The 24,061-nt window shown below is 53.2% G+C and overlaps 2 protein-coding genes, 2 non-coding genes and 1 pseudogene across 8 annotated transcripts; 2 read left to right on the top strand and 3 right to left on the bottom strand.

Annotated features, from left to right (window-relative positions):
- LOC150040887 (putative PWWP domain-containing DNA repair factor 4) overlaps positions 1-654 on the bottom strand; it is a 3,022-nt pseudogene extending 2,368 nt beyond the window's left edge.
- Positions 655-810: 156 nt separating this feature from the next.
- On the bottom strand, positions 811-7,909 carry LOC150040888 (melanoma-associated antigen D4-like). 3 transcript variants are annotated; one of them, XM_090326627.1, is made up of 13 exons: positions 7,790-7,909; positions 6,583-6,823; positions 5,504-6,310; positions 4,883-5,089; positions 4,693-4,756; positions 4,411-4,490; positions 3,926-4,017; positions 3,226-3,305; positions 3,100-3,142; positions 2,641-2,703; positions 1,895-2,009; positions 1,269-1,699; positions 811-1,017 (listed from the first exon to the last, which is right to left on the bottom strand). In XM_090326627.1, exons 2-13 carry the CDS (start codon positions 6,790-6,792, stop codon positions 1,008-1,010), a joined length of 2,202 nt encoding a protein of 733 aa, XP_090182753.1. In that variant the 5' UTR covers positions 6,793-6,823; positions 7,790-7,909; the 3' UTR covers positions 811-1,007. The 3 variants fall into 3 exon arrangements, with proteins under 3 accessions (XP_090182753.1, XP_090182752.1, XP_090182754.1); XM_090326626.1 differs by having other exon boundaries at positions 6,583-6,898; XM_090326628.1 differs by lacking the exon at positions 811-1,017 and having other exon boundaries at positions 1,265-1,699; positions 6,583-6,898.
- LOC150040889 (small nucleolar RNA SNORA11) lies at positions 2,226-2,354 on the bottom strand. Its single transcript, XR_016533913.1, has one exon. It is a non-coding gene; the product is annotated as a small nucleolar RNA SNORA11 (small nucleolar RNA).
- A 1,137-nt stretch (positions 7,910-9,046) lies between the features above and the next one.
- Positions 9,047-16,152, top strand: LOC150040890 (melanoma-associated antigen D4-like). Of its 3 annotated transcripts, none has more exons than XM_090326623.1 (13): positions 9,047-9,166; positions 10,057-10,372; positions 10,644-11,450; positions 11,865-12,071; positions 12,198-12,261; positions 12,464-12,543; positions 12,937-13,028; positions 13,649-13,728; positions 13,812-13,854; positions 14,251-14,313; positions 14,945-15,059; positions 15,255-15,685; positions 15,946-16,152. In XM_090326623.1, exons 2-13 carry the CDS (start codon positions 10,163-10,165, stop codon positions 15,953-15,955), a joined length of 2,202 nt encoding a protein of 733 aa, XP_090182749.1. In that variant the 5' UTR covers positions 9,047-9,166; positions 10,057-10,162; the 3' UTR covers positions 15,956-16,152. The 3 variants fall into 3 exon arrangements, with proteins under 3 accessions (XP_090182749.1, XP_090182750.1, XP_090182751.1); XM_090326624.1 differs by having other exon boundaries at positions 10,132-10,372; XM_090326625.1 differs by lacking the exon at positions 15,946-16,152 and having other exon boundaries at positions 15,255-15,689.
- Positions 14,600-14,728, top strand: LOC150040891 (small nucleolar RNA SNORA11). Its single transcript, XR_016533914.1, has one exon. It is a non-coding gene; the product is annotated as a small nucleolar RNA SNORA11 (small nucleolar RNA).
- Positions 16,153-24,061: the final 7,909 nt, after the last annotated feature.

The following is a 24,061-nucleotide window of genomic DNA, read 5'->3' on the forward strand; positions in this document are numbered from 1 at the left end:
CTCCACTTTAATGCTCTCCTGTCAGTACCTTGAAATTCTTAATCACTATTAAGCAGACAGACCCAAGGGCTCATTTTCCACTGGGCTGCACCATTCATGTACCTGCACTAAGTCAGGATTAGAGTGTAGCTGAAATACAAACCAGGCTCTTCTCTTCTGGGCGTTAGCTGCTTGAAGAAGGGGAGGCAGAAACAGGGAGCCTGACACTGCTCACTGCCTCTGTCCCGGGTGTGTGGGGCTCTGTGAAAACTGACTTTGGCTGCAACTGAGCTCTTACTTCTAGGTCACCCTGTCTCTTCCCTCGCTGCCTTGCACCTGGAGGGTTTTCAGTCCCCACGCCCACTACCTACATCTGGCCTCACACCTCAGGGGAGCAACTTCTGGGGAAGGGTGACAAATCTCCTAACAGGCTTCTACTCCTTCCCAGGCAATGAATGAACAGGCAGTCTAGGTGGCATACGCATGGTTTTCAACATGTCCTCCTCAGTGGGAAGGACAGGACACCACCCCTTCCCCTTTCCTCTCTTGCCAACCTGCTGGCTCTCCTGGACAACCCTTATGAGGCATCACGTACCCACGTGCAGGGGCAGAGTCTCTGAATTCAATGCTTCCACACTCAGATGGAACCTCCAACAGCTCCCAGCATCCTACCATGTACCTGTGGGCATTTTCTGTGGATGTGGGGCTCACTGGGTCTTATTTGAACTGCAGAAGTCTCGTGGGTACCGGCCCAGTGTTGGGGCAGCTTTTTGGTGTTGGTGTAGGCGTCTCATCACCACAGCCATGCAGGTAAAGGAGGGAATAGCCGCATTAACTTTGCAACTTTAATGTAGCACTGATACCAAAAGTCAAACACACAAGAAACAACACATGAGGAAAGCAGGAAGGGTGAGGGAAACTTCATCTCCTATGGTCTCTCCAAGTCATGGGGTGAAGTGCCTGGAGTGCCAGGTGACAGGGAGTCTGAGGAGGCAATCTGGCTGGGTGAGGATGATGGCTGCAATTCCTCAACGCTGTCTAGAGCACCAAGAACAATGGAGAGAAAGTGGCTCAAACGCACAGCAAGCAAGCAAGGAGGGACGCGAAAACACACACACACACACACACACACACACATACACACACACACACACACACCAGTGTTTCCCCACTAGCACTGCTACCCACTCCAGGCCCCCCCTCCCGGTCCCCACTACCCCCCCTCCTGCAGCAGTCCCACACCATTCACTGTCCTCCTGCAGGGCGGCATTCCCATTTAAAAATCTTACTGGACCCAAGAGAAGAAGCTGGCACCAGCTCTGGCAGCATTTCTGGTCCGGATGGTGGAGCTGGTGCTAGGGCCATCCAGGACGCTAGTACTGGCCCCAACATTGGTGCCGCTGCTGACACCAGCTCTCCATGTGGCTCTCCTGTTGGCACGGGTGGTATTCAGAATGTACTGATGGTACCTGGCCCAGAAAGCAAAGGGGATCCGGGCCCAGGCGTCACCAAAATCCCCATCCTCATCCCAGGTCAGCAGCTCGGCTTGGATGTCGTCCCAGCTCCACCGCCCAATCAGAGCTTCATTCCCGATGTTCATCTGAGCCCTCATCTGGGCCCTGGCATGTTCCTCAGCCATATCCGCATCCATCGTCCTGAAAGCATCGTCCACAGCCTCCAAGAAATGAGTCTTCCACTCCCGGGGATCTCGGTTCTGGTGCTGAGGTGGGAAACAGCACCCTTAATGACAGGACATCTCACACTCCGGAAGCACTTGCTGCCTGCTCGCTGCCTATGGTGCCCTGCACTCCCGGTCACCATGGCAACAGCAAACAGAACTAGGATCTGGCCTCAAGTGTTCAGCGCCAGAGCATGCCATTCTGGCACCTGACACCTAACAGAGGCTCTCTAGTACCTGGGCAATGAATCTCAGGACTCTCATCTTGCTGGTCTCATGGCAGGCTCGCAAGCCCCAGGTAAACTCATACTCCAGTGTGTTGCTGTTAGGAATCTTCTTGTATTCCAGGTACCTGAGGGTGAAAGGAAAATAGCCCTTGCCGCCAACCAAACAGACCTGTTGTTGACCTGTTGGGCCCCTCCTCCACCCTAGTGCTGCAACTCAGACCACCCAGGGGGCCAGCCCTGCCCCAAAGCCCCCGAATCGCTCAGGACACCATGGCCTCCAACAGGGAGGCCTCCACAGCCTTATGCCAGCCCGGGGTCCAAGTGGAGTTGCAGAGGGGGAGACTTGTAGGGTGCCTGCTCACAGAGAGGGCACAGATGTCGTGTCCCTCATCACACCGGCCCCAGATTCCTGTTGGGTGCGTTGTAAACAGCGGAGCCATTCTCCAGGCTCCCTGCTCTGAGCACACCCCACTGCCTGGATTCTGACAGAGGTCTGGACTGGAAAAAGGGATCATGAGCCTTCCTGTGCACTCTGGCATGACCCGACAAATGCACACGCACGAAAATGAAACCACACACACACACACACACACACACACACACACGTATAGACAGCCCCCCCATGTCCCTCACATCCCCTAGTCATACCTGTAGCAGAGGGAAGCCTCTCTGTAGTTTACCAAAGCTATCAAGGATAGCTTTCTCTGATCTCCGACCAGTACCGAGGAACACAGAAAAATGGGACGAGGTACTTACTTCTGCTTCACAAAGTCATCTGTGATGAGCTTCCGGAGATCGCCGAGGAATGGGTGCCTCACCCTGAGGGCAAACAAAGAAATTCACAACTAGTAATGGACAGAAGCACTCCCTGGTATGGTGGTGAACTTCCCTACCCACAGACCACCCTCTTAGAGGACCAGACACATAGCCGAGGCCAGATGACTGGTAGTCTGGGATGCCCTATAGAAAGGGCCTGGCGGACACCTCCCACCTCTTGTTGTCTCCCTGACATTTCCACGGGGGACCGAGATCTGAGTGGGGCTGAAAGTTCCCCGACCAACAGCTAACATCATCCATCCTGGTGAGGCCCTCTGCTCTCCACCTGGACCAAGGTGTTCTACTTTCCTGCATCAGACCCCAGGCTACTTGCAGTACTTCGGGCTTCCTCTACCAGAAGGCAGCCCTGAGGGGCAAGGAGCAGAGAGCCGGTCATACCCAGGGCGAAGTCCCATCTTGCGGAGTGCTTCCCACAGGACAGCTGTAGGGGAAGATGGGGTACAGGGGTTTAGCACACAAAGGTGAGACCATGACCAATCCCCTAATTTGAGGGTTGGCGCTCACCCTCACTGGCACGGTTGCCATTCATGAAGATGATGCCTAGAATCACCAGGAGGAGACCCAGCCGGGGAGTGTCCTTGGTCCTGAGGGTAGACGAAGAGGGAAGCTGTCCAGAGGCCATTTCTTCCACGCTGCAGCCTACTCAATAACTAGCTTCTCCCAGATTTCCCAGCAACAGGGGAAATATTCCTAGCCACACATGGGGTTGGCTTCCCGATGGCAGACAATTAATTCACATCCCGAGAGCCTGAGCTTTGATCACCTCATCTAGAACAAGGGTATGCCCATATTGCCTCTCCAGGGTTCCGAAGGGGACAGGGTGAGGCCATGGCCGGGGGGGGGGGGTAGGAGCAGACAGAAGCTACAAAGCCCACAGCTGGACGTCCAGCGGCAGATGCCCACCTTATTGACACCGTCTGCCTCCATATCTGTGCTCAACAGGCATCTCCTGGGCTCCCACCCTGCCAAGCCTGGACCATGTGCATGGAAGCAAGAATCAAGCCTCTCTTTTCCCACAAGTTGAGGGGAGGCAGAGGAGAAATCCCTACAACAGTGGAACCCCAACAAGCTGCCTTTCATCCAGCTGACCCTGCATGCCACGCGCTGAGAAGGAGAGCTCTCCCGGGCTCTCCAGAGCTGTGTTCCTGTCTCTGGGAGGATGGGGTACTTCCAGAGAAACCACTGCCCTCTCCTGTTTCCTTACTTTCCCAGGAGGCGAGCAGAAGAATCCCGTGTGCACACAAGAATGTACAGGTGCTCCTCCTTGTCGATTTCCTTCAGGTGTATCCCAAACTTCTACATGGCCAGAAAAGAGTGAGATGAAGCCAGGCACCAGACATTGTGCAGTCACAATGTTTCTTCAGCACAGGAGTTCACAGGGGTGCACAAAGGTGGGAGAAGACAGGGCTCTGAGGGCTGCTTGAGGGAGCCCTGGCACAGGTAGACAACCAGCCCCAGCTCAGGAGCTGGCAGAGGGACGCTGGGAGAGCAGGAAAAGAAGGCAGCAGGGAAGGGGCTTGTGACACCCCGCTGCTTCAGTGAGAGCTAAAGTGGACTAGGGCTGTGGGAGGAGGCTTCTGCAGAAAGCACAACACCAAATGGGCCTGGGGGTGCCGAGGGGGGAGGGGAAGGGAGAGAAAAGCTGTCCCGCTGCCCTTGTGGCACATAGCCTCCCATCCTCTCACCCACCTTTTCCAGAGTGTAGGTGGCTCGTTCAATGACCTCAGGAAAATGCTCATCATATTCACGGATGACGTCCTTTAGCATATCTAAGGAAGGGAAGGTTTGGGAAAGGCACCTGAGTCGAGTGGGGGCCCAGACCTGCAGCACGTGGGCCAGTTGTGCTGAAGACAGCCTTTCAGAATCCCACTCTGCAGAAGTGGAGGAACCCACCGTGGCCAGAGGACGATGGTGTCTATGCAGAATAATGCCCGCAGAGTCTGGGATGGCAGAGGGGCACAGGCTGCCTACCTGAGCGCTTAATGGGGATCTTCTTGTAGTCCTTAATCATCAGGTATTTTACCAACTTATTTGCCTGGACAAGAAGGAACACAAGGGTGGGTTGAGTTTGGGGGAAGTTGTTGTCAGGACATGGGTAACCGCCACAGAGGCTGGCCCACGGGAGCAGGCAGAGGGAGAGGGTGAAGGGCGGACTTCTTACCCTCTCTTGCAGAAGAGTCACATTGCGAGGGGGCAGGCATAGCACGTGCCTTGAGGGGACCTGGGACCGAGAGCCCACGGGGGGCCCGGGAACCAACTGAGCCTGTGCTGTCAGTGGGGGCTGCAGCACCCTCCAGTCTGGCGGGGTCACGGGGGGTTCTCTCTCCTCCTCCTCACTGCTCTCGTATTCGTCATCCAGGTGCTTAGACTGGAAAGAGAGCGGGGTGGGGGGGTGGGAGGAGAGAGAAAACAGATCTCCAGACTCTCCTTGCAGTAACACTCAGCACCCAATTTATCCAAAGCAGGCACTTGGTAGTGTAACAGCAGTACAAGCAGTGGCTGGCATGAGCCCACCAGGTGCCAGATTGGGAGCCAACACCTCTCCCACCAGCCCAAGGACAGAGACTTCAGAACCAAAACACACTCAGGAAAGGTACGCTGGAGATACATAGGCATAGGCATGCTGAGAGGGGAGGAGGGAAGGGAAGGGGGTGAGGGAAGGTGACCTGAAGGGTGGACAGGGGCAAGGAGATGAAGAATAAGTGGAGAGGAGGAGAGAAGGGGTTAGGATGCAGGAAAGAAGAGGAGCCCGAGAGCAGCACAGGTGGTTGGGATGTTTCACCTTCTTCGTCCTCTTGCCTCCCATCCTGGCCCAGGGCTCAGTGCCCTGTTGAGCAGTGGCAGCTGCCCCCTCAGGCTCAAGGGTGCTTGTGGCCATCTTGGACTTGGCAGCAGCTGGTGCTGTGACATTCGGAGGCTCCACCCAACGAGTCTTGGCCAGAGCCTTCCCAGACTTGGTAGTCTTGGGCTGAGAGGCTTCCCCCTCCCTGGCAGATGGGGCAGGTGTGGCCTGAGGCACACCCAAGGCAGTACTGGAGCCCCCTGTGGTGGCCTCTGGGACTGAGGCTGGTCTCTTGGGGCATGGGAAGGCCATGCCACTGACACCTGCTGGCTGAGTGAAGTCAAAGTCATCATTCTGGTCCAGGAAGGCTGTCTGGGGCGGGGTAGCATCCATCTCCTTGGCTCTTGGAGCCGGAGAGGAAGCACGAGCTGTACTAGGGCCCTCGGCAGCAGCCTCCTGCGCTGGGGAGGGTGCAGGAGACTGCGTGGAGCTTGCCAGAGCCTCCTCACTGGCAGCTAAGGGTTGGGAGGTCTGTGGGGAAGCCAGGGTGGGCTCAGGAGCAGCCTGCTGAGCCTCAGCACCTGTCTCGGACTGGGTATCCAGCAAGTGGTTAGCGACCACCTGAGTGAAGGCCCTGCGGGCAGCTCGTGCAGCAGCCCGCGAAGCTCGGTTGGAGGCAGCAGAGCGGGCTATGTTCTCCTGTCGGGCTCGGGTCTCTGCCTCACTGGACAGGGTGTCTGGATCCAGCTGCAATGCCTCCACCAGGGTCTGAGCCAGTACAGGGTTCTCCAGCTCCCACGGCTCGTTCTGCAAATCCAGAAGGCAGGGAGGGGAGGGAAGAAAAAAAAATACACGCTGGCATCCTGGGTGAGCTGGGCGGCCCAGTTCCCCCCCCCCCCTCTCCCGTCCCCCAGCAGCAGTCAGTCCTGGCCTCCCTCAAGACCTTCCAGAAACCCCTCCTCTGAGTCGGACACCTGGTCATACCTTCTGAACTCAGCCAGCCCTCCCGTCATTCACCTCCCCTCCACAAGCCACTGGGTCCAGTCCAGGGCCAGCAGGGACCTGGGGAGAGGCCTCACCGATAAGATGCGAAAACCTGAACCCAAGGTATCAAAGGCTCTGAGGAGGTGGATGTCAAAGCTGGTGAGGGTTCCATAGCCACCAAAGGCTCCAAATTCTTCATAGTCGTTTCCCCCAGCCATCTCCTCCGCTCGGCCTCGGCTGCCACCCTCATCCATGTCTTCCACATTGGCATTTCCTGGCTGCACCCTGTATCTTCCCTCAGCCATGCTGTGGGTCCCAAGGAGGAGTGAGCTCGGCCTGTGAGGGAGGGTGAGGCAGCTGCAGGGGTGGGGAGGGGGGGCGGATGCAGGCGCAGGCTGGATCTCTCCCGGGCTGAGAGAAGACAGCAGTCATCAGGTTACCAAGGCAATACTAAGCAGCATCAGAGCAGGGGCTAATGGGATGCTTGGGGTGGGGGTTGGCGGCGGCCATGATGGGGTGCACTGTCAGGGGCAGAGCCGGTGCTGTGCTGAGGGATAGAGGAGCTCTCTGGGGAGACACTGCGCTGAGAGGGAACCAGGGCATTTGGATGGGTGGGCTCCCTATCAGTGCTTAGAGTAGAAGAGCTGATGTAATGGAGGGCTGGGTTCGCTAAGGGGATGCCTTAAGACAGGGGGAAACAAAGGGCTACAATTTAAGGGCCTGAGCACCAGACGACTGACACCAAAGGGGAGCAGATGGGAGAGCCAGTGAACAGGGACAGGAGAGAAAAGCTTTGTGAAAAGGAATCCCAAGGACTGGGTGGCCAGGTCCGGGCGGATCATGGGGGTGGGGATTCAGCCCATTCCACCTGGACTCGGGGTTGGACTGGGGCATCTGGGATGGATGGGACGGGGCCCGTGGACCTAGGCAAGGCTCCAAGTTGGAACCCTGGAGAGCTCAAGTCCAAGGACCGAGTCTGAAAACAGACAAGCGCTCTGTTCTTTCGGAGTAATCTAGGAGCGAGCGGTGGAGGTGGGGGCCTCGGGTCCAAAGAAGCTCAGCTGAGCACATTCGGGTCTGCTCGGGATCCTGGGCTCCAGTTGCCACTCCGGCTCAGATCTGGGTGTCTGGGTGTGATGGTCATAGGGGCGGCGGTGGAGGAGACTTTGGGTCTCATGGGGTCCAGGTTCTGAGGGAACCCGCTTTGTTCACACACCGAGGGACCGGGAATCGGGGGGGGGGGGCGTAGCGCATCGCGTTTCAAGCGCCCTGGCTGCATCGGGTCTGGAGCTGGGTCCTTACCTTCTCTGGGGGCTCCAATGGCGTCAGACCTCAGCACCAGGAACCAAGCAGCTGCGCCCTCGCACACTGCAGCTGCCAGCACAGCAGCTCAGACCACCCCGCCCCTTGGCTTAGCGAACCTCTCTCCCTCCCCCACGCTCACCCCCACCCCCTGCGCCGCACAAATTACTCCACCCCAACCCAGCAGCCCGGATCCTGCGCATGCGCGGACCCCCTCCAGCCCGCCAGCTTTCTCAACAAAAGCCCTTTCCTCTAGGTCTCCAGTGCGCATGCGATTTTGCCGGAGGGTGGAATGTCAGCAACAGCTTGTGGGTGGGGACACTTCTTCCCTGCCACATTTCTTTCATCTGTCCTCTTCTAAATGGAGTAGTAACGTGAAAAGCCAAAACTTGGGCCAGGATATTCGTAACTGCGAATAGAGTGAGTTCCTCTCCCCTCTTCTGCGCTGGAGTACCTATGCATCATATGTCAGGATGCATGATCTGTCTCTTAGAGTATTCAACTTCAATGAATCCGATGTTTTAGTGTGAAAAACAAGGAAAACAGTAAGAGCAACGTTTGCAGCCAATATGCGCAAATTCTTGTGCCTACTGGATGTTTGTAGCAGACGCTTGTGGGGACAGAAAATTAAATATTTGCGCCCTCTGTCTCCAGCTAAACATGTGTGGGCTTGACAGTTAAGAAGACCAGATCCAAATTTTTCATTTTCAGTTAAGTCCAGTGTTGTTGGTGAATTTTGTCTATGCTCCAAGATGTCCCCATTGGGTTGGGGGACCTAAAGTGGGTAGTGGATAGTCTATGATATTGTCCATATTCTGGGCACCACAGAGTTATGATTTTCACAGTTGCAGACCTGCTAGGGACTTTATTACTGTGGCCTAAGGGGTGCTGTTGCAGAAATGGGGCATAGAACATCCAAGATGAGCCTGAAGGAGCTTGGGTGGAAGAGCAGAAACTGAAGCATGTTGAGTAATAGCAGAGTGGGAGGGGGAGGATAAATCATTGAACGGGTTGAGCTAACTTGCATAGCTTGCATGCTTGCAGTCAGAGAAGGAGGGTGAAAGCTGTTGCCATCGCCCTGACATTCCACCCTCCGGCAAAATCGCATGCGCACTGGAGACCTAGAGGAAAGGGCTTTTGTTGAGAAAGCTGGCGGGCTGGAGGGGGTCCGCGCATGCGCAGGATCCGGGCTGCTGGGTTGGGGTGGAGTAATTTGTGCGGCGCAGGGGGTGGGGGTGAGCGTGGGGGAGGGAGAGAGGTTCGCTAAGCCAAGGGGCGGGGTGGTCTGAGCTGCTGTGCTGGCAGCTGCAGTGTGCGAGGGCGCAGCTGCTTGGTTCCTGGTGCTGAGGTCTGACGCCATTGGAGCCCCCAGAGAAGGTAAGGACCCAGCTCCAGACCCGATGCAGCCAGGGCGCTTGAAACGCGATGCGCTACGCCCCCCCCCCCGATTCCCGGTCCCTCGGTGTGTGAACAAAGCGGGTTCCCTCAGAACCTGGACCCCATGAGACCCAAAGTCTCCTCCACCGCCGCCCCTATGACCATCACACCCAGACACCCAGATCTGAGCCGGAGTGGCAACTGGAGCCCAGGATCCCGAGCAGACCCGAATGTGCTCAGCTGAGCTTCTTTGGACCCGAGGCCCCCACCTCCACCGCTCGCTCCTAGATTACTCCGAAAGAACAGAGCGCTTGTCTGTTTTCAGACTCGGTCCTTGGACTTGAGCTCTCCAGGGTTCCAACTTGGAGCCTTGCCTAGGTCCACGGGCCCCGTCCCATCCATCCCAGATGCCCCAGTCCAACCCCGAGTCCAGGTGGAATGGGCTGAATCCCCACCCCCATGATCCGCCCGGACCTGGCCACCCAGTCCTTGGGATTCCTTTTCACAAAGCTTTTCTCTCCTGTCCCTGTTCACTGGCTCTCCCATCTGCTCCCCTTTGGTGTCAGTCGTCTGGTGCTCAGGCCCTTAAATTGTAGCCCTTTGTTTCCCCCTGTCTTAAGGCATCCCCTTAGCGAACCCAGCCCTCCATTACATCAGCTCTTCTACTCTAAGCACTGATAGGGAGCCCACCCATCCAAATGCCCTGGTTCCCTCTCAGCGCAGTGTCTCCCCAGAGAGCTCCTCTATCCCTCAGCACAGCACCGGCTCTGCCCCTGACAGTGCACCCCATCATGGCCGCCGCCAACCCCCACCCCAAGCATCCCATTAGCCCCTGCTCTGATGCTGCTTAGTATTGCCTTGGTAACCTGATGACTGCTGTCTTCTCTCAGCCCGGGAGAGATCCAGCCTGCGCCTGCATCCGCCCCCCCTCCCCACCCCTGCAGCTGCCTCACCCTCCCTCACAGGCCGAGCTCACTCCTCCTTGGGACCCACAGCATGGCTGAGGGAAGATACAGGGTGCAGCCAGGAAATGCCAATGTGGAAGACATGGATGAGGGTGGCAGCCGAGGCCGAGCGGAGGAGATGGCTGGGGGAAACGACTATGAAGAATTTGGAGCCTTTGGTGGCTATGGAACCCTCACCAGCTTTGACATCCACCTCCTCAGAGCCTTTGATACCTTGGGTTCAGGTTTTCGCATCTTATCGGTGAGGCCTCTCCCCAGGTCCCTGCTGGCCCTGGACTGGACCCAGTGGCTTGTGGAGGGGAGGTGAATGACGGGAGGGCTGGCTGAGTTCAGAAGGTATGACCAGGTGTCCGACTCAGAGGAGGGGTTTCTGGAAGGTCTTGAGGGAGGCCAGGACTGACTGCTGCTGGGGGACGGGAGAGGGGGGGGGGGAACTGGGCCGCCCAGCTCACCCAGGATGCCAGCGTGTATTTTTTTTTCTTCCCTCCCCTCCCTGCCTTCTGGATTTGCAGAACGAGCCGTGGGAGCTGGAGAACCCTGTACTGGCTCAGACCCTGGTGGAGGCATTGCAGCTGGATCCAGACACCCTGTCCAGTGAGGCAGAGACCCGAGCCCGACAGGAGAACATAGCCCGCTCTGCTGCCTCCAACCGAGCTTCGCGGGCTGCTGCACGAGCTGCCCGCAGGGCCTTCACTCAGGTGGTCGCTAACCACTTGCTGGATACCCAGTCCGAGACAGGTGCTGAGGCTCAGCAGGCTGCTCCTGAGCCCACCCTGGCTTCCCCACAGACCTCCCAACCCTTAGCTGCCAGTGAGGAGGCTCTGGCAAGCTCCACGCAGTCTCCTGCACCCTCCCCAGCGCAGGAGGCTGCTGCCGAGGGCCCTAGTACAGCTCGTGCTTCCTCTCCGGCTCCAAGAGCCAAGGAGATGGATGCTACCCCGCCCCAGACAGCCTTCCTGGACCAGAATGATGACTTTGACTTCACTCAGCCAGCAGGTGTCAGTGGCATGGCCTTCCCATGCCCCAAGAGACCAGCCTCAGTCCCAGAGGCCACCACAGGGGGCTCCAGTACTGCCTTGGGTGTGCCTCAGGCCACACCTGCCCCATCTGCCAGGGAGGGGGAAGCCTCTCAGCCCAAGACTACCAAGTCTGGGAAGGCTCTGGCCAAGACTCGTTGGGTGGAGCCTCCGAATGTCACAGCACCAGCTGCTGCCAAGTCCAAGATGGCCACAAGCACCCTTGAGCCTGAGGGGGCAGCTGCCACTGCTCAACAGGGCACTGAGCCCTGGGCCAGGATGGGAGGCAAGAGGACGAAGAAGGTGAAACATCCCAACCACCTGTGCTGCTCTCGGGCTCCTCTTCTTTCCTGCATCCTAACCCCTTCTCTCCTCCTCTCCACTTATTCTTCATCTCCTTGCCCCTGTCCACCCTTCAGGTCACCTTCCCTCACCCCCTTCCCTTCCCTCCTCCCCTCTCAGCATGCCTATGCCTATGTATCTCCAGCGTACCTTTCCTGAGTGTGTTTTGGTTCTGAAGTCTCTGTCCTTGGGCTGGTGGGAGAGGTGTTGGCTCCCAATCTGGCACCTGGTGGGCTCATGCCAGCCACTGCTTGTACTGCTGTTACACTACCAAGTGCCTGCTTTGGATAAATTGGGTGCTGAGTGTTACTGCAAGGAGAGTCTGGAGATCTGTTTTCTCTCTCCTCCCACCCCCCCACCCCGCTCTCTTTCCAGTCTAAGCACCTGGATGACGAATACGAGAGCAGTGAGGAGGAGGAGAGAGAACCCCCCGTGACCCCGCCAGACTGGAGGGTGCTGCAGCCCCCACTGACAGCACAGGCTCAGTTGGTTCCCGGGCCCCCCGTGGGCTCTCGGTCCCAGGTCCCCTCAAGGCACGTGCTATGCCTGCCCCCTCGCAATGTGACTCTTCTGCAAGAGAGGGTAAGAAGTCCGCCCTTCACCCTCTCCCTCTGCCTGCTCCCGTGGGCCAGCCTCTGTGGCGGTTACCCATGTCCTGACAACAACTTCCCCCAAACTCAACCCACCCTTGTGTTCCTTCTTGTCCAGGCAAATAAGTTGGTAAAATACCTGATGATTAAGGACTACAAGAAGATCCCCATTAAGCGCTCAGGTAGGCAGCCTGTGCCCCTCTGCCATCCCAGACTCTGCGGGCATTATTCTGCATAGACACCATCGTCCTCTGGCCACGGTGGGTTCCTCCACTTCTGCAGAGTGGGATTCTGAAAGGCTGTCTTCAGCACAACTGGCCCACGTGCTGCAGGTCTGGGCCCCCACTCGACTCAGGTGCCTTTCCCAAACCTTCCCTTCCTTAGATATGCTAAAGGACGTCATCCGTGAATATGATGAGCATTTTCCTGAGGTCATTGAACGAGCCACCTACACTCTGGAAAAGGTGGGTGAGAGGATGGGAGGCTATGTGCCACAAGGGCAGCGGGACAGCTTTTCTCTCCCTTCCCCTCCCCCCTCGGCACCCCCAGGCCCATTTGGTGTTGTGCTTTCTGCAGAAGCCTCCTCCCACAGCCCTAGTCCACTTTAGCTCTCACTGAAGCAGCGGGGTGTCACAAGCCCCTTCCCTGCTGCCTTCTTTTCCTGCTCTCCCAGCGTCCCTCTGCCAGCTCCTGAGCTGGGGCTGGTTGTCTACCTGTGCCAGGGCTCCCTCAAGCAGCCCTCAGAGCCCTGTCTTCTCCCACCTTTGTGCACCCCTGTGAACTCCTGTGCTGAAGAAACATTGTGACTGCACAATGTCTGGTGCCTGGCTTCATCTCACTCTTTTCTGGCCATGTAGAAGTTTGGGATACACCTGAAGGAAATCGACAAGGAGGAGCACCTGTACATTCTTGTGTGCACACGGGATTCTTCTGCTCGCCTCCTGGGAAAGTAAGGAAACAGGAGAGGGCAGTGGTTTCTCTGGAAGTACCCCATCCTCCCAGAGACAGGAACACAGCTCTGGAGAGCCCGGGAGAGCTCTCCTTCTCAGCGCGTGGCATGCAGGGTCAGCTGGATGAAAGGCAGCTTGTTGGGGTTCCACTGTTGTAGGGATTTCTCCTCTGCCTCCCCTCAACTTGTGGGAAAAGAGAGGCTTGATTCTTGCTTCCATGCACATGGTCCAGGCTTGGCAGGGTGGGAGCCCAGGAGATGCCTGTTGAGCACAGATATGGAGGCAGACGGTGTCAATAAGGTGGGCATCTGCCGCTGGACGTCCAGCTGTGGGCTTTGTAGCTTCTGTCTGCTCCTACCCCCCCCCCCCGGCCATGGCCTCACCCTGTCCCCTTCGGAACCCTGGAGAGGCAATATGGGCATACCCTTGTTCTAGATGAGGTGATCAAAGCTCAGGCTCTCGGGATGTGAATTAATTGTCTGCCATCGGGAAGCCAACCCCATGTGTGGCTAGGAATATTTCCCCTGTTGCTGGGAAATCTGGGAGAAGCTAGTTATTGAGTAGGCTGCAGCGTGGAAGAAATGGCCTCTGGACAGCTTCCCTCTTCGTCTACCCTCAGGACCAAGGACACTCCCCGGCTGGGTCTCCTCCTGGTGATTCTAGGCATCATCTTCATGAATGGCAACCGTGCCAGTGAGGGTGAGCGCCAACCCTCAAATTAGGGGATTGGTCATGGTCTCACCTTTGTGTGCTAAACCCCTGTACCCCATCTTCCCCTACAGCTGTCCTGTGGGAAGCACTCCGCAAGATGGGACTTCGCCCTGGGTATGACCGGCTCTCTGCTCCTTGCCCCTCAGGGCTGCCTTCTGGTAGAGGAAGCCCGAAGTACTGCAAGTAGCCTGGGGTCTGATGCAGGAAAGTAGAACACCTTGGTCCAGGTGGAGAGCAGAGGGCCTCACCAGGATGGATGATGTTAGCTGTTGGTCGGGGAACTTTCAGCCCCACTCAGATCTCGGTCCCCCGTGGAAATGTCAGGGAGACAACAAGAGGTGGGAGGTGTCCGCCAGGCCCTTTCTATAGGGCATCCCAGACTACCAGTCATCTGGCCTCGGCTATGTGTCTGGTCCTCTAAGAGGGTGGTCTGTGGGTAGGGAAGTTCACCACCATACCAGGGAGTGCTTCTGTCCATTACTAGTTGTGAATTTCTTTGTTTGCCCTCAGGGTGAGGCACCCATTCCTCGGCGATCTCCGGAAGCTCATCACAGATGACTTTGTGAAGCAGAAGTAAGTACCTCGTCCCATTTTTCTGTGTTCCTCGGTACTGGTCGGAGATCAGAGAAAGCTATCCTTGATAGCTTTGGTAAACTACAGAGAGGCTTCCCTCTGCTACAGGTATGACTAGGGGATGTGAGGGACATGGGGGGGCTGTCTATACGTGTGTGTGTGTGTGTGTGTGTGTGTGTGTGTGGTTTCATTTTCGTGCGTGTGCATTTGTCGGGTCATGCCAGAGTGCACAGGAAGGCTCATGATCCCTTTTTCCAGTCCAGACCTCTGTCAGAATCCAGGCAGTGGGGTGTGCTCAGAGCAGGGAGCCTGGAGAATGGCTCCGCTGTTTACAACGCACCCAACAGGAATCTGGGGCCGGTGTGATGAGGGACACGACATCTGTGCCCTCTCTGTGAGCAGGCACCCTACAAGTCTCCCCCTCTGCAACTCCACTTGGACCCCGGGCTGGCATAAGGCTGTGGAGGCCTCCCTGTTGGAGGCCATGGTGTCCTGAGCGATTCGGGGGCTTTGGGGCAGGGCTGGCCCCCTGGGTGGTCTGAGTTGCAGCACTAGGGTGGAGGAGGGGCCCAACAGGTCAACAACAGGTCTGTTTGGTTGGCGGCAAGGGCTATTTTCCTTTCACCCTCAGGTACCTGGAATACAAGAAGATTCCTAACAGCAACACACTGGAGTATGAGTTTACCTGGGGCTTGCGAGCCTGCCATGAGACCAGCAAGATGAGAGTCCTGAGATTCATTGCCCAGGTACTAGAGAGCCTCTGTTAGGTGTCAGGTGCCAGAATGGCATGCTCTGGCGCTGAACACTTGAGGCCAGATCCTAGTTCTGTTTGCTGTTGCCATGGTGACCGGGAGTGCAGGGCACCATAGGCAGCGAGCAGGCAGCAAGTGCTTCCGGAGTGTGAGATGTCCTGTCATTAAGGGTGCTGTTTCCCACCTCAGCACCAGAACCGAGATCCCCGGGAGTGGAAGACTCATTTCTTGGAGGCTGTGGACGATGCTTTCAGGACGATGGATGCGGATATGGCTGAGGAACATGCCAGGGCCCAGATGAGGGCTCAGATGAACATCGGGAATGAAGCTCTGATTGGGCGGTGGAGCTGGGACGACATCCAAGCCGAGCTGCTGACCTGGGATGAGGATGGGGATTTTGGTGACGCCTGGGCCCGGATCCCCTTTGCTTTCTGGGCCAGGTACCATCAGTACATTCTGAATACCACCCGTGCCAACAGGAGAGCCACATGGAGAGCTGGTGTCAGCAGCGGCACCAATGTTGGGGCCAGTACTAGCGTCCTGGATGGCCCTAGCACCAGCTCCACCATCCGGACCAGAAATGCTGCCAGAGCTGGTGCCAGCTTCTTCTCTTGGGTCCAGTAAGATTTTTAAATGGGAATGCCGCCCTGCAGGAGGACAGTGAATGGTGTGGGACTGCTGCAGGAGGGGGGGTAGTGGGGACCGGGAGGGGGGGCCTGGAGTGGGTAGCAGTGCTAGTGGGGAAACACTGGTGTGTGTGTGTGTGTGTGTATGTGTGTGTGTGTGTGTGTGTGTGTGTGTGTGTGTGTGTTTCGCGTCCCTCCTTGCTTGCTTGCTGTGCGTTTGAGCCACTTTCTCTCCATTGTTCTTGGTGCTCTAGACAGCGTTGAGGAATTGCAGCCATCATCCTCACCCAGCCAGATTGCCTCCTCAGACTCCCTGTCACCTGGCACTCCAGGCACTTCACCCCATGACTTGGAGAGACCATAGGAGATGAAGTTTCCCTCACCCTTCCTGCTTTCCTCATGTGTTGTTTCTTGTGTGTTTGACTTTTGGTATCAGTGCTACATTAAAGTTGCAAAGTTAATGCGGCTATTCCCTCCTTTACCTGCATGGCTGTGGTGATGAGACGCCTACACCAACACCAAAAAGCTGCCCCAACACTGGGCCGGTACCCACGAGACTTCTGCAGTTCAAATAAGACCCAGTGAGCCCCACATCCACAGAAAATGCCCACAGGTACATGGTAGGATGCTGGGAGCTGTTGGAGGTTCCATCTGAGTGTGGAAGCATTGAATTCAGAGACTCTGCCCCTGCACGTGGGTACGTGATGCCTCTAAGGGTTGTCCAGGAGAGCCAGCAGGTTGGCAAGAGAGGAAAGGGGAAGGGGTGGTGTCCTGTCCTTCCCACTGAGGAGGACATGTTGAAAACCATGCGTATGCCACCTAGACTGCCTGTTCATTCATTGCCTGGGAAGGAGTAGAAGCCTGTTAGGAGATTTGTCACCCTTCCCCAGAAGTTGCTCCCCTGAGGTGTGAGGCCAGATGTAGGTAGTGGGCGTGGGGACTGAAAACCCTCCAGGTGCAAGGCAGCGAGGGAAGAGACAGGGTGACCTAGAAGTAAGAGCTCAGTTGCAGCCAAAGTCAGTTTTCACAGAGCCCCACACACCCGGGACAGAGGCAGTGAGCAGTGTCAGGCTCCCTGTTTCTGCCTCCCCTTCTTCAAGCAGCTAACGCCCAGAAGAGAAGAGCCTGGTTTGTATTTCAGCTACACTCTAATCCTGACTTAGTGCAGGTACATGAATGGTGCAGCCCAGTGGAAAATGAGCCCTTGGGTCTGTCTGCTTAATAGTGATTAAGAATTTCAAGGTACTGACAGGAGAGCATTAAAGTGGAGTGGAAGTCAGTTTGAGTGTGGGACTGCAGAGGTCACACACCCGAGGTCTGACCCTATTTTGTTATTGTTGTTGTTGGCAGTGGTGGTGGCACTGGTCATGGGGCTTGAATTCTAGGCCTGGGCTCTGTCCCCAAGCTCTTCAGCCCAAGGCTAGGGCTCTACCAGTGTCATCCTCCTGAATAGCTGGGATTAGAGGCTTGAGCCACCGGTGTCTGTCCTGACCCTGGTTTTCTTACAGGCTTGGGTGATAGGTGTCCAACTCTTTTCTGCTCTCCAGTAGTCCACTGACATTCTGAGATTCTTACAAAACCCAGTGTCAGAGTTACACACACACACACACACACACACACACACACACACACACACACACTCTCATACACTGTCATAGAAATGGAATCCTCTTCTCTTTCAATGATTGAGATCATGTGAGATAGGAAGATCACTCAAGGTGGTGAGTTTCACACAATGTGGCTGGGACCTGCTGGGACATAGCTGAGAAGAGTAGGCATGTTCTCAGTAGGCCTTTTCTGTCATTAGGTGTGGAACTGGGGAGTGGTAGGCTATAAGTACCTAAGGCTTTTCCTCAGTTTCTCTTGGTGTCTTCCCTTCTGGCAAACTTTGACTGTGCCCCCACTTCATGTTTTCTTATTTGACAGAAAGTACTCAGGACTCCAAATGGTGTCAGATCCATAGAGTAATACCGCAGGCAGCTCCAAGCTGGTTGGTGGATGCATGGGATACCTACCTACTCTTCCCAGGGTGGATTCCACCAGTGGCCCAAACCATACCTGTGTATGGGATGGAGCTTAGTGCTGGCTGGGCCAAGAGAAAGGGAGCAGCCTGACTGGCTGAGAGCAGGAATAGGATTGCCTTGGGAAAGGCAAACTGACTGTGGATCCCATGGGAGTGTGGCAGGGGAGAAAGGTGAGAAGATAGGGAAATTATAATCTTTTGAGTACATATTAAAAGGGCTAGACTCATAAGCTGCTGCCAGGAAGCCCTTAGCGTCCCTGCCTTTAAATGCTAAGTTGCCAGGACTGTCTGACCTAAAAGGTACTAGCTAACACTATCCTCTCCTTTGAAATGGTTAAAAAAAAAAAACCCTAGTAACTCTCTGTCTCTCTGTACATGGAGAGACAGTACAATGAGCCCCTTATCTGAGCAAATGAGACAAAATAGCTCACCTGTGGGCCCTATGTTTTGGGTAGGCCCCAAGATATCTCCACATTTTAGAACAGCATAGAAACACCAGTCTTGGGTACCCACATCCATTGCCCAAGGATTGCCGATTGCTAGATGTGACCATCTATGTTCCACTACCTCGGAAAGAGTAAAAGACAGGGGGGTAACAACTGCCATTTTGAGTCTTTAACTCTCATTTCCCGCATGAAGAGCAAGAAGGGTTCAACTCTGTTATACTAAAATACATCTTTGCAGAAGCATTTGCCTTGTGAGACTGTCCTTTTTGCCCAATACCCTGAGACGATTTTCATACGTGGATCTCGAGGACCTGTGGTTTTGTGTGGCAACTGGGAAACCAAGGGAACCCCACACCCATTCAGCGGTGTCACGAAGCTCAGGCAGGGCACTTGGCGACCTTGACTCCTCACTTACCCTCAAGACTAGACCATGTCTCACCTTCTAGTCAAGGCGTTCCACAGGCACCCCACCACAAAGGCTCGCATTTCTCATACGCTCATGCTTGAGGTTTGCATGGCCCTTGTAGGTAGGTACCGTGTGTGGCAGTGGCAGCCGGGATTGTTTCCCTGCTCTGCCTGACCTCAACTCATGGACAAACCTTAGTGGGGTCAGTCACTGGCTTCCACTTATTGATGATTATTCAGAAGGTTGTTCTGAATATCCATGCTCAATTCCACTGGGAGCTTTGTTGCCATCTAGCAGCATCCTGGGAGGAGGGGCTGATCAGACCCATTGTGTGGGTGCGTGGATGATGAGCCTGTAGCTCCCAGAAGGATGTCACTGGTCTAAAGTCACACAGCCAGAAACTAGCAGCACAAGGACTGAAACCTAGCAGGCAAGACTTGCTTTGCCTCTTGCAATCTGTCGTTACCTTGGATGGGCTCACAGCGTCATAGCGGTGACACACCTTCCGGCTCCTCACTCCCCTGACACCAGTCCTCCTGATCCCCAGGTTGCAGGCCCCAAATCCTATTGCACTCTCACTGGTGCTCTGGGGTCCTGTCTCCCCTCTTGAATGGCGTGGTAAAATGAGAGCAGAGAAAGGACATGACTTTCTTGAGTTCTCTGGCCCAGCTCTGCCACTGGCCTATGAGTGATCTGGGCTCAGCCTCTTCCACTGGCCATCGCCTACGTTTTCTAACACACATATTCAAATGGCCAGCCCAATTAGTATTGGTTTTTCTCCTTCAAAATGAAAGATGAGGCCCCTATATATTTCACGTACCTTTCCTTTCTCCTGTGGATAAGTTACAGATATTCTTGCTGGGTCCTTAGTTTGTCATTTCATTTTTTTAATGACAAAGAACAGAACTCATAAATCTGAGGAAATATGCTCGGAGAGTATTTTGCACATGGTTACTACTTCTGAGTTATAAAAGTAAGTGAGTGTTCTGGACCTCAGAACATTCACTGAGCCACCAGCATTTCCTTGCACAAGACCTTAACTTTAGAATTTTTAGATTCATATTTAGGATCTGAAGAAATGTAAGAGAAATACAAATCATACAAAGTATCTTTTCTGACTACAGCAGAATGTAGCCAGAACCCGAATCCAGGAGGATAATTGCAAAGTTAACAAAATGGTTGAAATTAAAAATATCCACTGGGTCATAAACCAAATATTATCATGAGGCCAATAAAAGCAAAAGCATAATATGCCACAGCTTGCCAGATGCAAAGAGAGCTAGATTCAAAGGGAAATTTAGAACAGAAAATCGTTATTTAAAAAATGATTTCTCGGGCCGGGAGTTTGGCCTAGTGGTTAAAGTGCTTGCCTAGCATGCATGAAGACCCGGGTTCGAGTCCTCGGTACCACATACATAGAAAAAAGCTGGAAGTGGTGCTGACGCTCAAGTGGTAGAGCTCTAGCCTTGAGAAAATCCAAGGACAGTGCTCAGGCCCTGAGCTCAAGCCCAGGACTGGCGAAAAAAAAATGATTTCTCATCAAAAACCTCATTTTAGTTTAAGGTTCATACCTTTCTACCTTTTAGGTGGACAGAAATCTGCACCTTTGCTTGGCTTCATCTTTGTCTTTCTTTCTCTCTCCCCTCATGCTTCCCCCCTCTCTCTGTGTCTCTCTCTCTTTGTCCCACCCCCCCCTCTCTCTCCCTTCCCCCGCTCTCTTTCACACACACACACACACACACACACACACACACACACACACACGATCTCTTGACATTTAGGGCTTCATTGGATTAAAGCGCCTCATCTTGGCTTTTTCATTCAAATCAGATTGTCTACCACTGGAGCTCCAGCTTTTTGCTCAATAGGAAAAAAGGGTTTCACTATGCTTTACTGCCTTAACTGCCTGATCCTTCCATCTCAGCCCCCTGATTGCCTAGGATTACAGGTGTGACACCAGAGCCCCAGTGTTACCTGATATTTTTATTGCTCTTGGAGAAACATAGATGATCCTCCTCTTTAATAATCAAATTGTTTCTTCTCCGAGCTCTGGGCTAAATTACAAGTGATACAGTTTGAGGGCTTGTACTACTAAACTCTGAGGTAAAGGCAATGTCTGCACTTCAAATCAGGGTGACACTAGGCATCCTAACTCTAGCATAAGAGGGCACATGTACCCTGATTTTGAATAACTTCTTGCTCCTATTCTAGACAATGCAGCCTATATAGTTGAGCCCAGATCACAGTTGTGTCTGATTCTGCTATGAAATTAGGAGTTTTCTGTCTTCTTGGTCCTTGGGGATCATGTATGTGGTAAAAGGAAACATGAATGCTTTACTGTTTCTCCTGGTTACAATACCTATGGGAGAACATACTCTGTTGCTATATTTACCTCTGTGTCTCACTGGTGCCCACCTGTTGCTATCTGTTTCCACAGCATGACTCTTCCCCTCCTTAATCCTTGCTACCACTCATTATGGTCTACAAAGAATGTTCCCCTTCTGCTTGGCCCCCTGGATCATGGAGGATTTGTGAGTCTCAGCTGTCCCAGCTGTCACCATCCACAAAGAGCAAGGATGAGAGATTCCTGGCCTAGGTCTACACCCCATACCAGCTGGAAGTAGCCAAGACTGACAGAGTTCCCATTCCCTGTCAGATTCCAGGGAGTACTAGAGTGCCTGACAGTGGTAACAGAGGTAACAGGGGAGATGAAATGAGGCAGAGATTGTCAGGAGGGAGCACAAAGCTAGAAGGATCTTGGGCTGAGGACTGGGTAAAACTGCAAGACTTTCTCTGAAAAATATCTCAAGTGAGAATGACTGGAGCCATTATGTGTGTGGAGGGGTACGGGGTGTGCAGGTGAGTGTGTGTGGGGGGGGGTGTGTGCGTGCGTGCGTGCGTGCGTGCGTGTGTGTGTGTGTGTGTGTGTGTGTGTGTGTTTGTGAGTGGGTGTGAATGCTGTGAATTCAGGACATGTGCACCATGCCTAATAGACTTTCTTTTCTTTTTCTCTTTTCTTTTTACTTTTGGTTTTTTTTTGTTTGTTTGTTTTTGTGGGTAATGGAGCTTGAATCTGAGCCTTGGGCTCTCTCATTGAGCCTCTTCGTGCTCAAGGCTGTCTTTCTACCACTTGTGCCACAAGCACCATTTCCAGCCTTTTCTGATTAGTCTAATGGAGTTAAGAGTCTCACAGACTTCCTTGCCTGGGCTGCCTGGAACTGTGTTCCTCAGATCTCAGCCTCCTGAGTATCTAGTTTTACAATTGGTACCCAGCCCTAAGGGATTTTCTTGTTCACTGCTAGTGCCCTACCTCTTGAGCCATAGCCCCACTTTGGCTCAAGTGTGTGTGTGTGTGGAGACTCAGGGGTTTTAAATTGTGAATCACAAATCTCAGGCTCCTGAATAACTAATGGGTGGTGCTTTCTGACTCAGTTGGTAGAGCAAATGTAAAGCCCCAAGGTTAAACTCCAATTACCTTCTCCCACACCTCCCCATACCCCCAAATCATTTGAAGCAAAGTGCGGCCTTCTTTGGAAAAGAAACACCTTACTAGCCAACTAACTAGGAAGAAGGTAGAGAAGACTAATATAACTCAGTTCCGAATAAAATATCATATGTCACCACTGATGCTTCTGAAATAAAAGATGAGTAGAGACTACCTACCAGGAACATCAGTGCACTGGCTATGTCCACAAATTAGACAACCTGAAAGAAATGAGGACATTCTGAGAAACATACAACCTACCAAGACTGACTCGTGCAGAAATAGTGAACCCAAACTAACCAATAACTTGTAGGAGACTGAAGCTGGAATCACATCGCTTGAGAAAAATCCATTTGCAATTTACACCAATCCTCCTCATTGTCTTCTAAAACGCGTACTGAGGGAACACTTTGAATTCATTTTAAGAAGATAGCATTATCCTGATAGCTAGTTACCTAGAGAGACCTCAAAGAGAAGAAAACGAATATCCTGAAAGAATGTTGATGTAAAAATCATGAACCAAACCCTTTCAAAGTCCAGAGCTATAGACTCATGCCTATAATCACAAAATCTCAGCAGACTGAAACTGGGGTATGATGATTTGAAGCCAGCCCAGGTAGAAAGGTTCAAAAGCATCTCTCTTCAATTAACCAGAATTCAAATAGGGCTGGAGACATGGCTCAAGTGATAGCTAGGATCAAAATGTTAGTTAAACAGGTTGATTTTTAAGTGCCAATATCAATACCAAAAGTTAACAAATAAAAATTAACCAAGCATACAACGAACACCTGCAAAATGGAGTTCATGGAAATCTTGTGCCAAGTGAAGTTTATGTGTGGAATGCAATGAAATGGTTGGGCCTTTTTTTTTTTTTGCATTAAGTGATTTTTTTTTGCCAGTCCTGCAGCTTGAAGTCAGGGCCTGAGCAGAGTCCTTGGGCTTTCTGAAAGTTAGAGCTCTACTACTTGAGCCACAGCAACACTTCTGGCCTTTTCTATATTTGTGGTACCAAGGAATGGGACCCAGGTCTTCATGCATGCTAGGCAAGCACTCTACCACTAGGCCAAAATCCCAGCCCCTACATTAATTGATTTTATATCAATTAATATCATGCCTTACACAAACAAATGAAGCACAAGATCTATACAATCATCTCAGTAGAAACACCTGAAAATTTAAGTGCTATTTGACATTAAGAACAGTCAACAACCTAGGACTACAAGGATGTTGCTTCAAAACCATTACACTCCGTATGTGCAAAACATGCTGACAACATCAAAGTCAGTGGTAAATGTGCAGATTATTTCCCTCGGTGACAGAAAGAAGACAAAAGAGGTCTCCACTTGCTCTTTCCACTGATCATAGGGCTCCAGAGCAATCATATAAGATGAGGAAAGAAATATTAGTTACCCTTTTTGTGTTATTAAGAAAAGAAGTTTCCTTCTGAACAAACCATTGTCAAACAGGAAATGTTTAATGAAATTACAAAGCCATTCAAACAGAATAATAATAAAAGCTTACAGAATACCAAATAAATACTCACACCATATAGAACAGAAAAATAGGAAGAGAAAAGAAACACACTAACAGCCAAATGCTTCAGTAGCCTAACTAGGAAAAAGGCAGTAAAGTCTCATATAACACAATTCAGGAAAAAATGTGCATCTATGATAAAACTGGGATGAAGACAACAAGTTAAAACTAAAGGAGGTGGCCGGGAGTTTGGCCTAGTGGGAGAGTGCTTGCCTAGCATACATGAAGACCCGGGTTCGATTCCTCAGTACCGCATTCATAGAAAAAGGCCGGAAGTGGTGCTGAGGCTCAAGTGGTAGAGTTCTGTTCTTGAGAAAGTCCAAAGACAGTGCTCAGGCCCTGAGCTCAAGCCCAGGCTCAAGCCCAAGTGCCAGAGATAGCCCTGGCTCGGAGTCCAAATTAGAGGCCTTGAGACTCTCATCTCCAATGAAATATTCCCAAAAGGAAATAGTAAGCAAGACTCAAGTGGTTGAGTGCT

Source organism: Megascapheus bottae, chromosome X, assembly GCF_031878675.1.
Source record: "Megascapheus bottae isolate mThoBot1 chromosome X, mThoBot2.hap1, whole genome shotgun sequence".
NCBI lineage: Eukaryota > Metazoa > Chordata > Mammalia > Rodentia > Geomyidae > Megascapheus > Megascapheus bottae.

Bases quoted from the DNA above. Each gene is read 5' to 3' on its own strand.
- LOC150040888 (XM_090326627.1), bottom strand. From the start codon at position 6,792: ATGGCTGAGGGAAGATACAGGGTGCAGCCAGGAAATGCCAATGTGGAA. The intron at 4,491-4,692 runs GTAGGCAGCCTG...TCCCTTCCTTAG, and splicing joins GATCCCCATTAAGCGCTCAG to ATATGCTAAAGGACGTCATC. The intron at 4,018-4,410 runs GTGGGTGAGAGG...CTGGCCATGTAG, and splicing joins CCACCTACACTCTGGAAAAG to AAGTTTGGGATACACCTGAA.
- LOC150040890 (XM_090326623.1), top strand. From the start codon at position 10,163: ATGGCTGAGGGAAGATACAGGGTGCAGCCAGGAAATGCCAATGTGGAA. The intron at 10,373-10,643 runs GTGAGGCCTCTC...CTGGATTTGCAG, and splicing joins CAGGTTTTCGCATCTTATCG to AACGAGCCGTGGGAGCTGGA. The intron at 15,060-15,254 runs GTACTAGAGAGC...TTCCCACCTCAG, and splicing joins TCCTGAGATTCATTGCCCAG to CACCAGAACCGAGATCCCCG.